Here is a 16586-nt window from a genome sequence, read left to right on the forward strand (position 1 = left end):
GCACATGCTGGGTTCCAGGCAGAAGAAGGGATAAAATAAATGTAAATACATCAAAACCTAAACTCCTTGTATCCTGCACTTAAAGGCAGGTGGCTGTTAAGCCCTGGAAATTGCCGTTTTCAGAGTGCACCAAATGTTTGGGGAAGTGGTTGTATGCAATCCAGGGATACTGCTGTCTCGTGTGTGTGTGTGTGTGTGTGTTTATATATCTATGATGGGTTCAAAAGTCCAAGCCTCTTACCTGCTTGAGGGTCTTGCTCCATAGTCATCCAGTCCCTGTGGATGAGAACAAAAAGAAAGCAAGGGTGTCATTCAGCGGAAGAAACCACATTTGCCAAAATACAGCAATGGAAGAAAAATTAAAGGAACACTAACAATCAATGGTTTTCTGGCGCAGAGTCAAAGTGTTTGGGTCTCAAGAAGGATTTAGCTACCAAAGCCATAGAGTGAATGGTAAGAAGTTACATCCCTTTCACCAGAATATGACTTCTACAGCAAAAGCTGTAGAAGGAGAAGGATAAAAACTGAGCTCTGACATTTCAGCTTTGACTTGGGACAGAAGAGGTCTCTAACTTTTAGTTGCAGTGCAGGCTGCTGCTGCTGCTGGGCTGTTGCAAAAACACCCTGTGGAAAAAGCAGGTTGGTGGCATTGCAATGTCTGGTGGAAGCAAGCACAGGACTCTGCACAGTCTCATCTCTTTTGAGGATTGTCTTCAAAAGAAAATGCCAAAGCGATGGCTTCCAAGCATCAGCGAGATGGATGAAACAGAAGCAGCAGCACACAGAGAAATGCAGGCTGCCTCTTTCATCCTCATGCTCCAATGGGTACATATAAAGAAAACGACGGACACTTATTTTTCCTGCTCGAATGGGTCCCAGGAGAAGTCAAATCACAAGCCTGGATGTGATGCATTTCAAAGTCCCATCAACATTTAAGGGGGAAATTGTGAGCTTGGGGAGCTCCAGCAGGCATGCGTGTGCCTTACATTTTGAACACACAGCCCTGCTCAAACCCTTTGGGCTATGCTTGCTGCAGCGAAGCCAAATGCAGCAAGCCAAGGAGGACTATGGATGTTCCCTGGAAAACTCCAGTCACTTCCTCCTTCTCCTTGCTTAAAAATACCACTTATTATTCTGGACAAAAATATCAAGGTTTCCCACCAGGCAGCAATTTTCAGCTGCTCAGGGCTGACGGTCTGTAGCATAAATGCTGGGGCAACCCTCAATCAAGTTTAAACTCCATGTTTAGCTCTTAACCCAAGCCAAGTCTCACTAAGAGTCATTAGCCATAGAACCTATTGGCAGGAATAACTAACAAAGCTTCATCTATCTGCAATGGGGCCGGGGTTGTGGGAAGGGAGGCTTCCAAGTCAAAGCCTCAGAACCAGTCATTTAAGAAACCAAACTATTTTCCTGTTCCGGACAAATAACAAAACTACCATTATTTTGTAATTTAATCTTATCACAGTTATGCTCAGTTAAAAATTGCAGTTTTGTTGGTTCCACTGCCCTAGCTTCTTCTGTAACCAAAATACTGCTGTTTTGTCCCAGCTATAAATATCTTTAGACAGCAATAATCGTCCCCGATTATCTGCCCTTGATTTAATATTTGTATCCTGCTTTACTAACAACAAAGTTGAGATCAAAGCAGCTCAGAACAATAGGACACCTTTTGCAAAATACTGGCTTCAGCAGCAAACGTTTTCCAACTAGTGAGCCTCCTTTTGCTTTCCAGTCACCTTGGTTGATTTTATCTGCATCTTTCCATCCATCCCCTCAACCTTTTTACTTAACAACTAGTCTTATTTGGTTGAGTCGAGTCTGCCAGGCTCACTTGTGCCAGGGGGAACGGATGAAGTTGTTGGGATTCACATCAGCCCTAGTCCACATGGCCAAAGTTTGGCAATCAAGCTGTTTCTGAAGGGCACTACAATAGCAACCGCTGTGGCTCAAGAAGAGTCAAGACTAGACTCAACCAAACAGCAGCACAGCTGCTCAACTAGTCAATTGGAGGACACCATGTTAGCTACCTGTTCTCTATGATTTAAAAACCTGAAAGGGGGGGGGGAATAAGCTTTGTTGACGGGTGAGCAACCCATTTCTAGCAGTAGACACTCATAGAACGGCCACATGTTACCAGTTGGGTATTTGCGTTGCTGTTTTACTGCCACTCTTTGTGCCTCACCCATCGATAATTTCCCAATGGGTTCATTTATTCTCCATAGTTTCTGTTCGTGCTTCTCCTTCTGATTCATTCCACTTCCCCAAAAATGCATTCTTTTGGAAGAATGCGGATGGGAAGGAGAGAGGGGGCAGGATTACCCAGGTTGGGTAAGCCACAAAGATGCAACAGGCAGAAAACAGGCCCCAGAAACCCCAATGGAAACATTGCGTTCTTGGGACTTACGGCTGTTGACCTAGGATAAGGCTGGTAGGAGGCAGGTAGCAGTTGGCAGAGGCCATTGGAATATTCATTAATTGCACAACCGTAGGGCATAACGTACTCCTACAAATAATGAACATAAGCACCTGTTGGCAAGTTAAGCCTCACCTGCTCGTAAAAAGACCTAGGTTAGAAAACAGACACTTGGAGAATGTTCACTTCAGCAGTGCCTCAACCAGGACTCCTTTTAGCAAAACGACCTCCCATCCACCCAAGGCGCAGACGCAGCTCTGTGCTTTGGGCCCAGCTCTGCTGCTGCTGCTTGGCTACAGAAAACAAGGGCAACTTCATTTTCTGCAGGTGCGGCACATGCAAGAAACTAGAGTCTGCCATAAAGAGAGGCTAGGTTTAGCTGCTGCATCGAGAGAGAGAGAGTGGCTTTACTGCCTCCCAGCATTCTACTCTGGAGAAGTCTCCAAATACTTTATAGGCAACAGGAAACGTGGGGGGTGGGGAGAAACCCAAGTGAATATATCCCGAAAGGTTGGGAGAAGGGCTTGGATATCTTGTTGCATACAGCCCAGTGAACATTCCACAAAATGCAAATAATTCACACCCCCAGTAAAATCCATCCACAATTACTCCTCTGTCCCCACTGGGAGGAATAAACCTAAACAGATATTGCTAGTGCTGCTCAGTTAAAACCAGCCTGGCATATAGCTGCTTTCAGCTTTATTGCCTAGGTGAGGCAGGTTAGTTCTCCCAACCACAGACCCACACATCTTGCAGGTTCTCTCTCAGTTTTGGAACCCTCTTGTGCATGGAACTTCTAGCCAGCCAGTGGAACAGGCGTGGGGAGCCTTTGGGCCCTCCAGATGTTGCTGGACTCCAGCTCCCAGCAGTCACAGCAGAGCCAGGAACAATGGGAGTTGTAGTCCGCCAACATCTGCATCCCGGGTCTAGACAGAAGCTGCAAGCTCTTTGCTCAGAGCTGTGAAGTAGAAAAGCAACTTTTAACACTCACAGCCTAATCTCAGTTAGGCCGTTCCCACCATCCATGACCTCAGCTCCCTCTACCTAGGGATGATGGGAGTTGTAGTCCAAGAACAGTTGGAGACCCACGTTTGGGGAAACCCTGCTCTAGATGTAACAATAAACTTTCTTTGAAAAAAAGAAAAGCAGCAGTTTGACACCAGGAAAATAAAATGCAGCTGCTGCTGCCAAAAGCAGAACTTTCATGCTCTGAAAATTCAAATTTGCTGCAGGCAGTTACGGCAGGTTTCATCCACCAACAGACAGTGCCTCTCCCCTCCCAGTAAGGTTCCTCACCTGGGCAAAAGCAGGCACTGCCACACTGTACGGCCTCTGTTTGAAGGTGTTGACGTTCTGTGACTGGAAAGCTCGGGAAGACATGCTGTAATCTGGAGGGGGGATGTCATCTTTGTCCAGCAGGTTCCCTGTGCTACTGCTTTTCCCTTGGCTGAAGAAATAGATAAAATTTGCTTAGCAAACGTAGGAAAATTGGCTTTCTATGTTTTTGTCACTTCTCATTTTTATATGTAAGCCGGCTTGAGTCCCATCAGAGGAAAAGGCGGGATATAAAGAAATTGATGGCAATGATTACAACGACAACATTTCCTTACTTCACAGAATTTTTGCTAGGAGTACTTTCCCAGCACTTAAGCCACCAACTTGCTCTCTTCATGACCGTCTTACTTGAGGATGGGCAGAGAAGCCAATTACTAACATATCTAACTGCCATTAAGTCCACTGCCCGAGGAAATGAGTTATTTTGTGCTCCTGGCCTGTCACCAGCTATGATCCTGGATTTGATTTGGGGTGAGGGGAGAAGAGGACTTCAAGGGAGGGCAAGGCAGCCACAACTGAAATTGGCAAGGGAGGGAGATAAATCCATCAAGTCACCTCCTGGAAATTTTCCAACTGTCAGCTGACTTGAGGGAAGAATTGTGTGACAGGAGCCACCTTGTCCCTCTTGGCCTGGATATTGTTCCCTGCTCTGCTCCCAAATATGACCGGCGGGGGGCGGGGGCGGGGAGAGCAAAAGCTGCTTCCAGGGAGGGACTGCTCTTTATCAAGGGCAAGACAGTGAGAACTGCCACTGTCATTTGATTAGGATATAGGCCTCTCTCTCTCTGTCTTCTAAACCACCAGAAATTGCATAGACAGAACAGTGTGAGAGCACTAAAGGAATCGTGCTTGAGCTTGTTTTAACCCTCCTCCCTGCCATTCATTTTCCCTCTTGTGTCGTGCGTTTCGAGACTGCAAAACCAGGAGCAGGGACCAGCTTTGTATTGACTTCTGTAAGCCTCTCTGTGAGTTTTTTTAAAATCAAAGGGTGGGGTATAGAAACATCTTAAATAAAACAAATAAGTAAATCATCTGAATGCTTTCACTGAAATGTCCCCTTCCTCACTTTCAACTGAGGAATCAATGCTGACTTACAAGCCCAGCAAATCTCTCTCTCTCTCTCTCTCTCTCTCTCTCTCTCTCTCTCTCTCTCTCTCTCTAGATGCTATAGCATCTACTTATGCAAATTTTTCTTCATTCTTTCAAGGAATCGTTTCCCCCACACCCAGGCCTGGGTTCTTTCAATTTTAGTCATCCGTGCCCATTGTGTTTATCACTAACAAAACATTGCGATAGGAGTCGTTCCATCAAAAGTATATTTGCTTTGGGCTGTTCCTACTCTCTCTGTGTTCCTACTCTGTGTGTGTGTGTGTGAGAGAGAGAGGGGGGGGGGCAGACAGACACCAAATATTTTGGCAGCAAAGCCTGCCATACTGGTTTGACAAACTTGAGGCAGGTACGGCTGGTTAATGACAAAAGAGGAGCCAGAAAGAAGGCAATGCAGGACAGGTACTGATTCTGGCTCAGCAAGGGCGGGGCTGATCTCTGTAAATACAAACGTCATTCAAACGCCACATGTTTCTGTGGAAGCCAGTAGACAACACAACCTTCTTACCTCATGTGCAACCTTTCGCTCCCATCACTGTCCAGCACACGTGTGTAGGAGAAAGGAAACCAGCCTCTCCTATGGTAGAGATTAACAGAAGGACGAGTTAAAAGTTATTTCTCTCTCTTACACTGGGGGGGGGGAACCCCCCCACTTAAAACTGCTACAATCACAGCACTGGGCAGCCTACCTCCCTCAGTCGAATTTGCCCAGGTTCAAGGCTCTTGTACATTTTGTATGAGTCTCAAATTCCAAAGCATGTTTTCCGAACCAAGTAATTTTGGACACTTTCTTGTGGCATGTTCTGTATTTTTGATAGGTGAGTGGTTTTTGACTCGGGGGTGGCACGATACAGATCACCTCCTCCCCGGTCGTGAGTACAACACCAAATGAAAAAGGAGCAGCAATAGCTGCCCCTCCTCAGCTGATCAGCGTCCAACACCCACCACTGACATGTGGCCCCTGAAGGGTTGTCAAATGGTAAATGTGGCCCTTCAACCAATAAATGTTATCCATCCCTGCTGTAGAGGCTCACCAGCCAAACTGCCCCTTTTGCCAGTATCACCTCTCACAGTGTGGTCATCCATTTGGGCTAAATTATTAACTCAAGTTCATGTCAGCGAACTCTCCTTTGACCTTAAAGGCTTCAAGGCCCAGTTCTGCTTATCAGGCCAGCAATTTACTTGGGCAATTGCCATTTGAAGCAGGCCACCTGAATCCTGCGCTTAGAGATTCAGTTCTTCCCAGACCCCTGGAAAGAATGGTAATTGCTGGGAGAAATACTGGAGAACGCTGTAGCTCCAGATTTAGGACCTTTTAAGACTCAAGATCCTGGTTATGTGAGAGCTCACAAACACTCTGGGATTGTGGAGGAGCTTACCTACCTACACAACCGTTGCCAAGCAACAAGCTCTCCTCTACTCCTTAGCAAACACATTGTGCAAAAAAGCGAGCCCTGCTGTAGCAGTCTAACCCAGCAACAGCTTTTGTTCCATGTTATGCCACAGACACTCTAGGAGTGAAAAGGCCTGCAATTTCTGCCATTCCTTTTAACTTCCCTTTGGCATGCTTAACATCGGTTAAGACTTCTTCCTTCCCCAGTGTGGGAGCTTCAAAGCAGAGGGCAGAGCTGTTCATTATGCGCTCCGCATGTTGGCACACCAAACTCCAACCACAGTGCAACACACAAGATAAAAAGTGTAAAGGATATTTTCCAAAATGGACATAGGCATCATTTACTGCCAGGAGTGGCGAACTTGCATGCCTCATCCAGCCCCCTGGCCCAGTTTGGTTTCCTCGGGGTTTTTTAAAAAAACAGATAATCAGATCAGAGCACCAAGCAATTTTCATTGTCATCATGGTGCTAGGCTTCAACTTCTCTGCCCAGTTTAGCGCCATTAAGATGCAGGCCTCCCCCTGCTCATCAGAAGACTGATCTGATTATCTGTTTCCCTATTACAGTCATACCTCGTTTTGCGGCCGGGATCCATTCCGGAGCCCCGGCTGCTAGCCAAAAAGGGTGCAGGGCAGGTTTGTGCTTCTGCACATGTGCGAGCGGCAAACCCGGAAGTAACCCGTTCCGGTACTTCCGGGTTTGCTGCCGACATTCGCTGGAATGGACGCTAGTCAAGGCGGACGTTCACAGAGGTATTACTGTAGTTATTATTCCTAATGCCCCTTCGCCACTAGAGGGCTGCAGCACAGAGGGGGCAATAGGGAATAAACCTCTCATTCTCTGCTCCGGCACTATAGTATACCAGAGAAGGGGTGACACTCCACTCCATGCATGGGGAATGGACCACTTTTGGCCACATCCACTGCTGTCCTGTGGCTCTCAAGAGAGTTGGGACCAAAAAACGCTTACCCACCCCGATTTACTGGAAAGTCAAGATGTGTTTCGAAGAAGGAGAGTGTGAAGAAGAGCCCCATGCACAAAATACATTGTTTTTCCCAATAAATACTGGCTTGCACAGTTTTGGAATGTTTTGTGCTTGGCCTTCTGGCCCTACCTTCTTATACAGATGTAAGATACTGGACCAACAACACTGACGCCATCATCCCAGCTTTGATCTGGGCTATGCTATGCGTGTGAATGTTCAGAAGCCAAGACACCTGAGTGCAAGAGAGTCAAGGCAGAAGTACTGCCTCCAGGTACTCGGAAAAAGAAGATGCCCCATGAACACTTTTAAGAGGGACCCCCCCCACACACACACATATTCTCAAGACTCAGAAGCAACCACACTCACAATTTTGTCTTCTCGCTCTCTCCGTAGTGCCACCCGTCTCTGGCCTCAGGCACTAGCAACGTAATGAGGTCCCCTTCCTTGAAGCTCAGCAGGGTGGTGTTATCCCCGGCAGCATGAGAGAAGATGGCTCGTACTCTTGTCCGGCCGTTCTTTTCCAGCCCTGCTGCCATGGAGCTGGAACGGGGCAGGGTCTTGTTTTCAGCTGGCGTGGGAAAAGAAAAGGATTAACGAAGCTGGCTCGCAGGACTGGAACTCTCATCCTGGAATATCAGAACTGGCTCTCGCCAATTTCATAAACTGGTCTACACTGTGCAGTGGCTGGTGTGGCAAGGGGCATTTACTTGACCACCCATCGCCAGCTTTGCTGTGGCTTACAAGAGGGGGAAGGGTGAGGCAGTGGGGCGGTCGGTGTGTTGCAAGGGCACTGGGGGGAGCACTGGATTGGCTTCACCAATGCATTTGCACCCTGCTGACCTTGCTATTGCCTCTCCCCTCCCACTTCTGTCCTGGTAAGCCACAGAGGCTTTGGTGACTGGAGGTCAGGTAAGCACCACCCCTCCTAGTGGACCCTCAAGGTGAAGAAAACTCAAGGCTTGACAATGTCGCCCGTTCTTTTTACTTTAAAATGCCAGGTGCCATCTCAACACAAAAGGTTAACAAAGAAGAGCTTTTACATTGTTTTCTGTGCTGGTTTGGAGGAATTGTTTCTGTTGAAGAATAAAATTCTTCTAACAAACAAGTTTTGTTTTTAATGAAAAATAAGGATAGATGGTGTCAGTAAATGCAGTCCCTCTGTTAAGAGCGAGTTTCCAAGGAATGAGCTAACAACAAAAGAGCGAGGCCGTGATCTATGGGAGACATATTGTGAACAAGCCCTCCTAAAAGGAACAGCGTTGAATGGTTTGCTTCCCAAGCCACCAGTACCACCTAACTAACATATTACTCATACATGCTCATAAAATCTCTTACTTCACTGTTGGCAACACAAGTACATTAATGCAGGTGTCCAAGAAAAACCCCCAGTGTTTTAATCTGCATCCCTCATAATTGTGCCACATGGCCTTGAGCAAATTCTTAATATCGGCCACTTAATGGACCACTCTCCCATAAGAGTCCTTATTTTGCAGGCTTTGGGGTCAAGGTAACTTTCCCAACACCCCACTATTATTTTTGTTTTTGCTGTGCAAAACCAAGCTCCCTATTGCACCCAACGTTTCATTCATCACCCTAAACCTTTCCCTCCTGCTTGTGAATGGCAGCAAAGGAGCGGGGAGAGGAGGGAAAAGAAAGGCTGGGTGAGTTTCCTGGCATGGAATACCCACATGGACACGGAGCACTGAGCAATCTCCTTGTTAAAACAAATATTAAATAAGGTTTAAGGTATATGTCTGTTTGTCATGGCACAGAAAGGAGCAGTGGCAACACAGTAGGATAACCCATTGTCCAATGCCATGAACTTTGCCTTACCCTGCAGAGAGAGATTACTCATCCACTGCTACAACCAAGCAGCAGCAGATACGGGAGTCTAGCTTGTACCTGTTGTTATGAACATTACAGCAAAAAATATGCTATCCCTATATGGCTCTTTTCTTCTAAAATTATACAGAAATGGGCAGAGTGCTAGAACCATTTGGAGCTACAGTTGAGAACGTCCAGGCTGTGTGTCTAATTAGACGCACCAAGCCTTTGTATTTGCCCCACAAGTCCATTTTGGGCAAACCATGCCCACTTGCCAGTCACCTGATGTCACGTGACATCAGGCACAGGAATCTTCTAACTGTAATCTAAGCACTAAGCCTCTGCCTGCTCTTTTGACAGCAAAAGGCAACGGGCAGGGACTTAGCTCTGATCTTAGCGCTCTTGTCCTGTAGGTGATGGGGCAGAAGGGAATCCAGGTGAGAGAGTTTTGTGCCACCCTCCTCCGTGTGTTTCGATGCCCCTTCTCCCACTCCCACTTCACTGATGCTGAAACAATATCAGTGGCTATTCCACCCAGCATCAGAAAGATGGCTCACTCAAAAAAAAAAAAAGGTGAGAGTTTGCTGCAAGGTTGTCTAAATATCCACCTGCCTCCTGAGAGAATGGCTGGATTTACTCATATGCCTCTTTTTGCACAATAAGCTGTGCCCAAAGCAGCTTAGAGCAAACATTCCAAACATCAAAATGCAGAGCCCTGGAAATAAATATACAGAATACAGAACATGCCAGTAAACTCGAGAGAGAGAGAGAGAGAGAGAGGTTGACTTACTGGTTGCGTAGCTGTTTTTCGGCATGACACTTTTGCGCACGGGAAGTGTGTTGGAATAAGAGTCGCTCAGCTGCTTCTGAGTTTGGGGTGGGGATAAGGACTTAGGCTGAGGAGGCTTCCTGTCGGACCAGTGGTTGTAATCTTCGCCTTCTGAGCTGGAGACACCGTTCATTACTGGAATGGTCTCTTGTGCAGACATTCGCTGTAGTCGGGTGGGGAAGGAAGGAAGGAAGGAAGGAAGGAAGGAAGGAAGGAAGGAAGGACAGTTAGCTTTCAGTACACAAGGACTGCAAAGTAGGTGGCCACTGTCAGGAGTTCAGCCTACACTTGAGTAGGACCCTGGCAGAGACACATGCCCGACTAGCATGTTCTCTCCCTCCTGGTCGATTGTTCGGGATCTTCAAAAGCTTTCTTCTGCCCAAACAACACAGCGCCCGATGCCAACAGACATCGGCACACTTAGGAACCCGCTGAGTTTGCGCAACTTGCGTGACAGACCTCAGCAACTCAGCATTTTGGCTAATCTACTTTATTTACATATAAACACACACAGAGCACTGCAACATGGCTCCCTCTCTCTCTAGCATCAGACAGCAAAAAGAAAAAGAACAAAGGACAATAGTCCCACTTCACGGAACACAGTAATACAAACATCCTGTTTCCGTCACTTCCCACTCTGTGGAGTCAAAACATATACTGTCATGTGAAAGACAACAATCCCATGACTGCAATCACAGAGCAGGAATTCTAACAGCCACATCTATGAAACCTGTTCGGTGCAGGGTTGGGGAACTCCCGGCCCTCGAAGCATTGCTGGATGCCTTCCCTCTCATTTGGCCATGCTGCCCGGAGCTGATGGGAGCTGCAATCCAAGTGTCCCACCATTGCTTCAGTGCAAAATACATCAAAACATGCCTTTCCCCTCTTTTAGTATATATATTTATATTTAGAAAGTCATATATAACCAACTGTATTAATCAGGAGGGGGCATGCAAAAGCATACATCTTTAGCAGGGGATGCCTAACCATAGAATTGCAGAGTTGGAAGGGACTCCTGAGGGCCATCAAGTCCAGCCCACTGCAATGCAGGAATCCTGCCCACAGCCGTCCCTGCCTGGACTCAAACCACTAGCCTCCTGCTTAACAGCCAGACGCACTGACCCACTGCACCACAAGCAGAGAATGGCAGTGACCCTGAAGTCAGAAATATCCTGTGTTCTGTTAACTGCGCAAGCGATGGTAAATGGGAAGGCCTGTAGCTTACAGGTAGAGCACGTGCTTTGCATGCCATGTGCCCCCCACCAGGGTCAAACCCTGGCATCAACCCCTGCCCAGAAACCTTGGGGAGCTGCTATTGCCAGCCAGCAAGCGTGCAATACCGAGATAGGTGGGTTGACCACCTGACTCAGAACAAGACAAATATTCCAAAATTCCCTCCTGCTGTTGCTGGGCTGCAATTTCCATAATTCCTGGCCATGGGCTATATGGAGGGCACCATGTTGGCAAAACATTATTCTAGGTCTACTGCACCTTGCTGAAAGAGGAAACATGAAATCCCGCCTGCCTGCCTGGGTCCCCCACATACACACACATGCAGTACTTACTCCTACAAAAGGTGCCAGCTCTGGTGGGACAGGGAGTGGTTTGGCACCAGGGATAGGGTCCGAGATGATGAGGTTTGACTTGGATGTAGAGAGAGGGCTGGGCATGATGGTCCCATTGCTGCTGATGGCCATTTGCTGCATGAGCTGGATAGCGCGGTCTGGAATCTTGTTGGGATCGGAGCAGGACTGCTGCCACACAGGGAGTTTCTGCGCCAAGATGTCTTTCCCCTGAAGAAACAAAGGAGAGCAGTGTGGGGAAAAAGGAGAGAGAAAGCACAGTGTACCTTCAGAGAGTGCTTCCATCGAAGGTTTTGTGTAAAATAATAATAATAACGACAACAAGACCCCTTTCTAAGCTGAACCCCCGCACCACAGCTTTTTGGCTTCCGAGAGAATTGAGACTTATGAATTTGTACCACATGGAGACTCTTCCAAGTTGTTCACCATTTGTCTAGTTAAAAGACAGTGAATGAGATTCACCCTGGTCCCGTGTGAGCTATAAACAAGATAAAGCCCAATAAAAGACAATGAATACGTAGGTAATGGCAGCCGATAGGCCAGTGAAATAAGGTGCATGAAGTATTTATAATGGAAGGGAAGCAATAAGTTCCCCCTAGCACATCTTAAAATATAGTTTGGGATGTAGTTGCTCAGATAAAGCACATCTGAGAAATAAAGTGAAGTCAGAGTCTGGGCAAGTTCTCATCCCAGGATTTTTCCCTACAAGGGGTGAACTTATCCCCACTACCAAACTGTCTGTTCTTGCTAAGCAGGTGCGGAGCCACGGAAGGAGCTGGGAGCCTGCCGTTCAAACCCCCACTTGGCCATGAAGCTCTGGGTGACTTTCAGCCAGTCACTGCCTCCCAGCCTGACCTACCTCGCAGGGTTGTTGTGGGGATTAGATGAGGAGGGAGAGAAAACCTTTTAAGGCCACCTTGAGCTCCTTGGAAATGAAGGTGGGATATAAATGCAATGAATGAATGAATGATGTCAGTATTCCCAGTGCTGGGAAATTCTTTTCTGTGTGTGACATTTCTGACTTATTTCTGGGATATCAGAGCTTTAGTAGTATTATTATTATTATTATTATTATTATTATTATTATTACTACTACTACTACTACTATTACTACTACTACTATTATTACTACTACTATTGTATTGAAAAGGAGAGATGGATTTAAGACTTGGCAATATCAGACAGCAGGAAGCCTCGGAACACCTGACTGCCATTGACTGGAGTCCAGGAGACTTTCTGCCTGCTTGCCACTTCCCCTAACCAGTCACACGTTACAGACTTTTAGAAGACATCTGAAGGCAGCCCTGTTTAGGGAAGCTTTTAATGTTGTATTTTAATATTCTGTTGAAAGCTGCTCAGAGTGGCTGGGGAAACCCAGCCAGATGGGTGGGGTATAAATAAATAAATAAATAAATAAAAATTATTATTATTATTATTATTATTAACGCAAATGCAATTCAATATGAATGCTTTCTGTTATGTAAATAGTAGCAGAGGTGAAGCCTGAGCAATCTCAGAATAAGTTTAACTAGGCGTGCGGTGACCCTTGCAAAAAACAAAACAAAAAAAACCCCACCCCTCCCTAATAAAGCTGATCATAGAATTGTAGAGTTGGAAGGGACCCCCAAAGGTCTTCTAGTCCAACCCCCTGCAACGCAGGAATGATGTTTGCCACTGAGTACCACAGGCAAAGGGAGCTTCCCTCCTCCACTTAACTATGACTTGCTTGTGCAGCTGCTTCAGACATTCCAAAACTCCCAGTTCTATGAAAAGCCCCATCTTTTCCCACTCCTACTCAGAACCCAAAGCACCTGCATATCCACCGCTGTGTTATCACCCCCTCCCCCCACCCCAGTGCGCAACTAACCTAATGCTTGCCTGGAGGCTGCCAAAGGCTATTCTAGGGCCTCCTTGCACACAGTGTTGTTGCTATGGAGAGGTTGGTCTCTGCAGCCTAGTAACCACCATTGTATATTGATAGCACCCTACCACTAGCACAGCAATGCGCCGGGAGCACACTGTGTTTCTGAGCAAGTCTCCCATGTGCTGTAGTGCTCCACTTCCTTTCGCCCCAAGCAATAAGCCACAGGGAAAACGGAAAGGAGGAGAAGGGCCGGTCTCATGCTGTGACAGCGATGGGGTACAGCAACTACAGCAGAGGGGTTTGCCAGAGCATGTGGAAAGCAAAGCATCCTTGGCCTACTTTGGATGACTAGATGTGCAACTTTGGGATAAAAACTGCATACTCTTCTTCTTCCCACTCTGATGGCAGATGAAGGAAGAAAATTCCATCTTGGTCCCTTCCGGGATATGTCCTTAGTCTCCCTACATCATGTCTCCCTCCCCACCATCTGAGAGGGATAAAAGAGCTTTGGAGTAGGGAAGATTTGCTATCAGAATAGCAACTAAATCCATATTGAAGTGTAAGGAGGCAGATGAAGGTCAAGTTCCACTGCAAGAGCAGAAATTGGTCTGCTCACAAACTGAAATAGCTTGAGAACCCTTAATGTTTGATTTAAGGTATGTATCCACCTTTCCTGCACAGTGTTAACACTCAAGTCACTAGTCAGCATCTTAAAAAGCAGAGACATCACCTTGCCAACAAAGGTCCATATAGTTAAAGCTATGGTTTTCCCAGTAGTGATGTATGGAAGTGAGAGCTGGACCATAAAGAAGGCTGAATGCCGAAGAATTGATGCTTTTGAATTATGGTGCTGAAGGAGACTCTTGAGAGTCCCACGAACTGCAAGAAGATCAAACCTATCCATTTTTAAGGAAATCAGCCCTGAGTCTCACTGGAAGGACAGATCCTGAAGCTGAGGCTCCAATACTTTGGCCACCTCATGAGAAGAGAAGACTCCCTGGAAAAGACCCTGATGTTGGGAAAGATGGAGGGCACAAGGAGAAGGGAACGACAGAGGACAAGATGGTTGGACGGTGTTCTCGAAGCTACCAGCATGAGTTTGACTAAACTGCGGGAGGCAGTAGAAGACAGGAGTGTCTGGCATGCTCTGGCCCATGGGGTCACGAAGAGTCAGACACGACTAAACGATTAAACAACACCACCACTAGTCTATACTGTACTGTACTGTACTGTACTATACTATACTATACTATACTATACTATACTATACTATACTATACTATACTATACTATACTATACTATACTATACACAAACCCCCCAAAGATCTCAATGCCCAGATACACACACACAAACATGTAAATATATATACCATACAGCTACTATTCTCATTTTACTTGAAGTTCATAAGTACCTCCTCAGTACAAAGCTAATGTTTTAAGGGAAGATATTCCTATCTACAAGTCTAAATAATAATAAAAAGGAGGTGGGGGAAAGTGCCCTAAAGCCCTAAATTAAACCACAAAAAAAGAAAAAACCCCAACAATTCTGCTTGCCCATTCGTTATGGGGGAAAAAAAGAATTCTTTCTTAACTTGTGCTTTACATATATCATCAACATATAAAAGGCCCTTAGCATATGTTGTCAATTTGCTTGGCACACACTACTGCTTGAAGATGCTTATGACTAAGCGGGACTTTTCAGCTAATCCCTTTATTATCTAAAAAACACATTTTCAATCTTGCCAGATGGATATGGTTAAATGAAATGAGTGATATACAGAGAAAGAAGTAATTAAAAGGTAGAGCTTGTTTCTTCTGAATACCAGCAGGAGTCCACCGACAGCCTAGAAATATAGGCTGTTTCTCCATCAAGGGCATCTACAAGAGAGATTATTTCGCTATTTGGCTACCCAAGGGAAAATATGGTGCAGTATGGCACTCTGGAGTCATAATCCACACAGGCCCACCACCTGATGGCTCTCTTGCTGCCTACTTACTGAATACGTCTGTGATGAATCTCTGGCAAAGGTGGGCAGAAGGTATTTTGGGATCTACAGCTCATCTCTAGAAAGTTTACAGTAGATTGGCAAGGGTTTCTGACCCCCCCCCACTTCCTAATCTTTTAACAATAACCACAAAATGACTCTTCCCCCACCCCAACAAAAATGGACTGCTGAAAGGAAGAAAGCCTGGGGTGACCAGGAATGGATTTGTGTGGGGGAAAGACTGGACTCGGTGTAATTCTGAAACTCAAAAGAAATCCCTGCGCTCCCCTAAGCTGCTCAGAGGCGTCATGGATATTCATTGCTATTCCACCACCTGCCATCCAGTGAAATGTATGGGATTTGTCCCTCTCCTAAAGAGGAGACTGAATTATTATTATATTTACTGAATTTAAAAACATTAGGAAGAACTTTATGGTGGTAAGAGCTGCTCATCAGTGGAATGTACTCCCTCAAAAGGTGGTGGACTCTCCTTCTTTAGAAGATTTTAAGCAGAGGTTGGATGGCCATCTTGCAGGGATGCTTTAGTTGAGATTCCTGCATTGCAGGGGCTTGGACTAGATCAGTGTTTCCCAACCTTGGGTCGCCAGCTGTTTATGGACTACAACTCCCATCATCCCTAGCTAGCAACACCAGTGGTCAGGAATGATGGGAATTGTAGTCCTCAAACAGCTGGAGACCCAAGGTTGGGAAACACTGGACTAGATGACCCTTGGGGTCCCTTCCAACTCTACCATTCTAGGATTCTATTATCCTCCCCTGCCTTTTTCTGTTCCAGGAAGGTACACATGCTTGAAAGCTCTGTATCCAAAGCACCCCCTATTTTTTGTCCTGGAGCTTTCCCCATGAAAACCTGCTCTTTAGTGCTCAATCCACAAGAAAATTTGAAGTTTGCTCTGATTGAGCGCTAAAGAATAGGTTTTCATGGAGGTGGGGGGGAGCTGGGACACAACTTTTTAAGCATGGACCTGTTCTTGGAAAGAGCAAGGCAAAAGGTAAATGTGGATATACCGTGAGTTGTGTTCAGGAATGCCAACTTGAATAAGCCCCGCCCTGCATAATTGATCACATGACACAGTGCATGCACACCATTTGAATGGCAATGCCTATCAACGGGGGTGGGGGCTAGCTGGCTGGCCCCCACATAGAAGTTGGCTCCTATGGCTATGTTTCACATTGGGCCAAATGGAAGCTTGTGCTTTTGGTTGGGGATGGATTACAATATCCATTTTCAATTGTTTTTTA

General features: G+C 46.2%; 1 protein-coding gene across 5 annotated transcripts in view; it reads right to left on the bottom strand.

Annotated features, from left to right (window-relative positions):
- Positions 1-16586, bottom strand: part of BAIAP2 (BAR/IMD domain containing adaptor protein 2) — a 146519-nt gene that overhangs the window by 15597 nt on the left and 114336 nt on the right. For all 5 annotated transcript variants that reach the window (XR_014153302.1, XM_081849736.1, XM_081849739.1 and 2 more), the window contains exons 8-13: positions 11456-11683; positions 9852-10053; positions 7604-7805; positions 5367-5435; positions 3713-3863; positions 242-276 (exon numbers count right to left, since the gene is read on the bottom strand). Coding sequence is in view for 4 of the 5 variants with exons in the window: in XM_081849736.1 (XP_081705862.1) it covers positions 242-276; positions 3713-3863; positions 5367-5435; positions 7604-7805; positions 9852-10053; positions 11456-11683 (887 nt within the window). In the remaining variant the exon portion in view is untranslated. The remainder of the gene's footprint in view (positions 1-241; positions 277-3712; positions 3864-5366; positions 5436-7603; positions 7806-9851; positions 10054-11455; positions 11684-16586) is intronic.

This window comes from Podarcis erhardii (genome assembly GCF_964252035.2).
Source record: "Podarcis erhardii genome assembly, chromosome: 2".
NCBI classification, from domain to species: Eukaryota; Metazoa; Chordata; class Lepidosauria; order Squamata; family Lacertidae; genus Podarcis; species Podarcis erhardii.